The 6,000-nt window shown below is 28.5% G+C and overlaps 1 protein-coding gene across 1 annotated transcript; it reads left to right on the top strand.

Moving 5' to 3' along the window:
- The first annotated feature begins 2,183 nt into the window (after window positions 1–2,183).
- LOC114124704 (uncharacterized) lies at window positions 2,184–3,894 on the top strand. Its single transcript, XM_027988046.2, has 3 exons — window positions 2,184–2,532; window positions 2,604–2,930; window positions 3,182–3,894. The coding sequence occupies exons 1-3, from the start codon at window positions 2,184–2,186 to the stop codon at window positions 3,892–3,894; spliced, it is 1,389 nt and encodes a 462-aa protein (XP_027843847.1).
- Window positions 3,895–6,000: the final 2,106 nt, after the last annotated feature.

Here is a 6,000-nt window from a genome sequence, read left to right as displayed (position 1 = left end):
TTAAGCTAAAATATGCTTACCTACTTAAAACATAAGTTCAATGTTGTTGATTTAATATTTGTGTGTTATACAATATACCTACCTATAATGCCATAGGCATCATTTAGGGGAGTACGAGGGGGCAGTTGCCCCCTCCAGAAAAAATATTAAGAGGGAAAACTTATCAATTTTCCCCTTCATAAATTAAATATTATTTAAACAATTTTTAATTTTTATAAAATATATTTATGTTAAAATTACTTTTGTACAATTATATAAGAAAATTATTCCCCATGTTAAGTCAGATCAACATAATCAATACCTATTACCATAAATTAATATAAACTAATATAATGTCTATAAAACTGTGGATATTAATTTAGCAATTTAGCAATGCTATACTAACATAAGGAATATCCAATTGATCTCCAAAATATAATTGATAGATTTGACTCATAAGCGACAGTAAGAGAGCGATATATATTGATGAAATAATTAAAAAATAATTAACTATAAAATAATAATTAATAAAATAGGCAGTTTTATTATAAAAGATTGTATACTTTTTATATACTTTAAGATTTAAATTTATGTATCTGTTTTCACCTAAATATAAGTATACCTATCTGTATATTTAATTATTTAATTTCTTTCTTTTTTTTTTTATTAAGATGCACAATCTGTACTGCTTAGCACAATAAGTGTATGTAGTGATAGAACAAAAGTACAATGAAATAGGAATAAGAAACCACCCAATAGTGGCACTTGACTGGGAAATTATTTAAATATAAATTATAAAAGCATAGGAGTGTGAGATGTTATCTGTTCTTATTCAGATAATAAGTAAGTAAAATTTAGGTAGAATTAATTGGATAAGTTGAATATGAGAAAATTTTAAAATGGGTCAGTAAATTATGATTAATTTTTCCCCCCTAATCTAACCTAACCTCCTCCTCGATATAAGAGCCAAGTGCCGTCTATGTATAATGCACATAGCGATCAATGTAGTTTATGGCTTAAATATTAACTGCCACTTGCCAGTAAATTTAATTTAATTATTTATAATAAAGTACCTACAAAGATCAGTTAACTTGTATAGATAAATAAGAAAAAAAATATCCAAGATTGTATGAGATTTGATTAATTTTATATACATGAGATAGGTTTAATTAATAAACTAGGATAAGTTTTACAAACCACAGTAGATATCTGTAGACTGTAGATATATTCTATTATTCTAAATATTAATATATTCATTCATTTTAAATTATAGAAATGTTATTAAGATAATGATAATGAATTTGTAATAAAATAATAATAATTAATCAAATAAACATATTATAAAGGTGTTTAAACACAATTTTTGAAAGTCTGTTTGGTTGAGGTGACTATAGTAACATTGTATACTTGCTACTTATAATATTGAATTATAAATTAACGAGTCATGTAAGTTTTTTTTTATTATTTTAGAGCGTACAAAATTTAAAAAACACAATGTATACAACCATCAAAATTAATATATTTTTTTTTAAGTTTGAATGGTTGAAATAAATAAATAAATAAAAGACTAAAATGTCCTCATTGGGTGACTTTTTCAATCAATTTTTTCATGTTTACTAGTTTTTTTTTTTTAGCTCATAGGTACTCTTTACTCTTATTGTGCTATAGGTATAGAATTATAGAACATAGATTGATTATGTTTAATAAACAAAAACAATGAAAGGTTGTAATTTGAGCGTTGAAAGAGATGACCCACTAAGGGTTTGGTGTTTCGGGTTCCAAATCCCAATGGTTTTTTAATTATCAGGCTTAGTTATTGGTATTGCTTAGTACCTATATTTTATATTTTTATTTATTAATAATTATTTTATTTAAATCCACAGATATATAGAATAAACTATGTATGTTTATTCTATATATCTGTGGGTCTACGAGAGCTTCCCAACAGCAGATTTTTGGCATCCTTATCACGCGCGCAACGCCCCTAGCGATTTTTTCCATAATTTGACTTCCGTGATTATCGTAGTGATAAGTGATAACAAATTAATGATAATTCCCGGTTTTTAATTTTTCAAATTTTTGTCATTATCTGCCAGTCATTGATACTTGACGCTTGTTAGTTGTTAGTTTGTACTTGATACTTTGATAGTCATTTTTGTAAATTGTCAACCGGTACTTATTGTCTTATTGTCGCATTATAAAACATGGACACTGCCATTAAGTGTTTATATTGTGATAAGATCTTTGCTCAGCGTAAATCGCTGTACGTGCATTGTCGGAAATTTCACGACACATATGTAGTACCAGTGAAAGATTTGCAATGTGGAGTATGTCAAAAAGGTTTTTCAACTCCTAAAACATTGAGTGTACATGTAAAAAAGTTCCATGATGAAATTAATACTAACAAAACCAAAAAAAATCAAATGAGAATAATTTGTCCCTATGACAAGTGTGTAGTCGAATTATTTACATTTGTTAAACAAAGACAGCATTTGTGTGATGTGCATGGCTTTGATGTGGAATTGGAAAATATTAATTTTTGTGATATCTCAGGTAAAAATTGGGAACTATTTAGTATTTACCATTATTCCTATATCATCATTCATCACAGTTTTTAATTACAGAATTTGATTCTTGGAAACGAGAAATGGAACAAAGGACATCAACAATGTACATACTTGATAGAGCTGCATCAGAATTAAGTGATGGAAATACAAGGCAATTTTACTATTGCCATCGCTCTTACAGTTACCGAAAACAAGGTAACAATGTTAGAGAAATCAAATCTATGGGTAGTAATAAAATTGAACGAGCCTGTCCATCGTTGCTAAAAGTTACTATTTCCAAATTTGATGGAAAAGTGTCCACATCATTTTGGAAAACTCACTGTGGGCATGAACTAGAAATTGGTCGAATTCGGTTGGATGATGAGACAAGAACAATTATTGCTGGTAAATGCTACTTTTTATTTCAAGTATTAATCAACTATGAGTTAAATATAATATTTGGGACCATTTAATTAAATTATTATTTTAATTGATTCTACCTGCATACTTTTAATGAGTCTTTGGTGTTTTATATTTAATTTTGTAGGTATGGCTATGTTATTTTTTAAACTCTGATTTTGAAGATAACATAAATACCCCAAAATAGTGTAATATTTATTTAATATTTTATTATAAAATAATATAAATGTACTTAGGAAAACTAAAGGAGGGAGTTACTTTTAATCGTGTGTTAGATGCTATTCGTGAGGCTGAAATATCTCCAGATACTTTTAATCGTTCATGCCTCTTGGAACGTCAAGATTTGTATAATATAGCACGTGCTTTTAACATAGATTATGCAACAAAACGAGATTCAAATGATAGTATTAGCGTAAAATTATGGGTCACTGAAATGAAAAGTCACGAAGCTGAATGTCCAGTATTATATTACAAAAATCAAAATGAATCTGTCTCTTATTTAGACAAAGCTGACTTTGCTCTAGTCTTGATGACAAATTTCCAAGCTCAACAAATCATTAAATTTGGTTCAGAAAAAATATGCATAGATGGTACCCACGGAACAAATGCTTATGATATCCAACTGTACACTTTATTAACTGTGGATGAATTTGGGTCAGGATGCCCTGTTGCATTTTGCTTCTTAAACCGATCAGATGAACTTATTTTTAGACAATTTTTTAATGTTGTTAAGTCTAAGGTGGGTCAGATTCAATCAAAAGTTTTCATGTCAGATGATGCTCCTGCATTTTATAATGTTTGGTCTAGTGTTATGGGTGCTGTTACACATAAACTTTTGTGTACGTGGCACATCGATAGAAATTGGCGTCAACATTTGAACAAGATAAGTGGAGTCACAGAAAAAAAGGCAATTGTATATAAAACTCTAAGAGTATTATTGCACAAATAACAATCTTTCAATAACATTCTTGGAACAAATACATTTGTTCCAAGAATAATCAAATAATTGTTGAGGTGTTAAAAGAAATTTGATTTTTTATAGTATTTAAAATACACCATGCCATTTTTCTGTCACTTTTTTTGAAAAATTTCTCTATTCTACAATTTTTTAACTTGTATCATATGAATTACATAATTAGATTCATCAAATAACTTATCCTTATCCAGGTTGAATTTTTTATTTTAAAATAAATATTGAATATTTTTTTTAACGTCTATTCAAACCGGAATATCTAATAATTGAGTCCATCGAAAAATTTTGAACCGTTCAAAATGACAACTCCATTTCGACTGCTGACTGTGTGGACATCGACGATACTGGATATTCGTAATAATTGATAAACAAAAATAGCGGACGACCGTCGGTGGGTCGTTCCGCGTAAACGTCATGCATATTATATAATGATATAATAATATAATATAATACAATAATAATAAAAGATTATAATTGTGTATCGTGTGCGTAACTATTATAGTGTTATCTGTTATTTATGAATTTGGTTTTTATTTTAAATATGAATACGAGTAAAACTGTTTTATATTTGTTTCATATATCGATATTTTTTTTCACAAACATAATATAATAAATAATAATATGGAAAAAAACGGGAAAATCTTCTAAAAACGGGATAAAAAGCGTCCCGTTCGAAGTTTGTCGGGACAACGGGACGTCTGCCGTCTGGTCACCCTAAGTTAATGACACATAGATAGTAAATAATTAAGTAATATAAACAGTTGCTTTAATTATGAAAACCGTAATATCAATAAGGTTAGGTTATTTTTATTTTATTAATTCAAAATTATATATTATATATAGTAGGTATGTAGAATAATATTAATGCAATCCCATACACGTATCATGTGTTATTCTATAAGTATACGCACTTACAGCAAAACTGAGAAGTGAGTATACGTCGTATACCCGGGTATTCACTCCACTACACCACTGTAAGTAACGCCGTGTTACTAGGTTAATTTTTTTCTGGTCGGGCATTTATGTATGGCTACTCAGAAATCGGTTAAAAATTACACGGAAAAAAACGATAAGGTGAAAAATATTAACTTTGGTTAAAATTTATTAGAATAATTGCAGTATCTAAATATTTATAGAAATTCGAAAGAACGTTTGTGGAAATAAACTATTTACATTTTTATTAATTTTTGCACTTAAGGTTTTGATTTAGTAATGTTAATACCTATATTAAATAAGTAATAATATTTAAGTTAAATTAATTGTTAATACTAGGTAGTAGGTACACGATGGCTGCGATAAACCGAAATTTAAATTACGACTCATGACATTTTTGATATTGTCGTTTTTTACCTGTCAATTTTTTTCTAGGCTACCATATTTTCAGGAAAGTACCTATTGCTAAAACTTTTTTTGGTTATAATAATATATTATATTTTTAAATAAAGAATCAAAAACTACACCTAGTTTATTATTATCACAAATGTACTAGGTACAGTAAAACTTCAAATTTCCTCCATTTTCTTTATTAATAATAATTTCCTATTTATTTATTTACCTGTATATTTTTAACATGAAGTTATAGGGGGGCAATGTAGGGGCAAAACATGTGTTTGGGGAGCATTTTCTCGCCCTGGCCCCCGTGTAACGCCGCCGCCCGCCACTGTCGTCCAATAATTCTCATCGTTTTATTAATTTACCTATTAATTATTATACATTTTCACGTTCCTATAATAGGTACACCTACTTGTAACATTGGTGTTCGAAACTTTTTTAAATCATAAACCATTATTTTTTGTAGTAAGAAAATAGTAATAAAAATAAATTTACCTACTATATTATATTATTATTTGGGAATTAGCCATCGTACTCGGATACAACCCTCAACGTTGCCCTCGCGGGAGAAAATCTATAAAATACGTACAAGTGTTGTACTGCATTCATAAAAACAATAATTTATAATAATAATATATACAACACGAGCGACGTGGTAGGCGGGTGAGCAATGGTACAAAATCGTAATATTAATAATAACACAGTAATAGTGGTTGGCCGTGTAAAATGTCAATGGCCCAATGGCCGTCT

This window comes from Aphis gossypii, chromosome 2, assembly GCF_020184175.1.
Source record: "Aphis gossypii isolate Hap1 chromosome 2, ASM2018417v2, whole genome shotgun sequence".
In the NCBI taxonomy this organism is placed as follows: Eukaryota; Metazoa; Arthropoda; class Insecta; order Hemiptera; family Aphididae; genus Aphis; species Aphis gossypii.
This window is presented reverse-complemented; position numbering and strand designations above follow the sequence as displayed.

Bases quoted from the DNA above. Each gene is read 5' to 3' on its own strand.
- LOC114124704 (XM_027988046.2), top strand. From the start codon at position 2,184: ATGGACACTGCCATTAAGTGTTTATATTGTGATAAGATCTTTGCTCAG. The intron at 2,533-2,603 runs GTAAAAATTGGG...TTTTAATTACAG, and splicing joins TAATTTTTGTGATATCTCAG to AATTTGATTCTTGGAAACGA. The intron at 2,931-3,181 runs GTAAATGCTACT...AAATGTACTTAG, and splicing joins GACAAGAACAATTATTGCTG to GAAAACTAAAGGAGGGAGTT.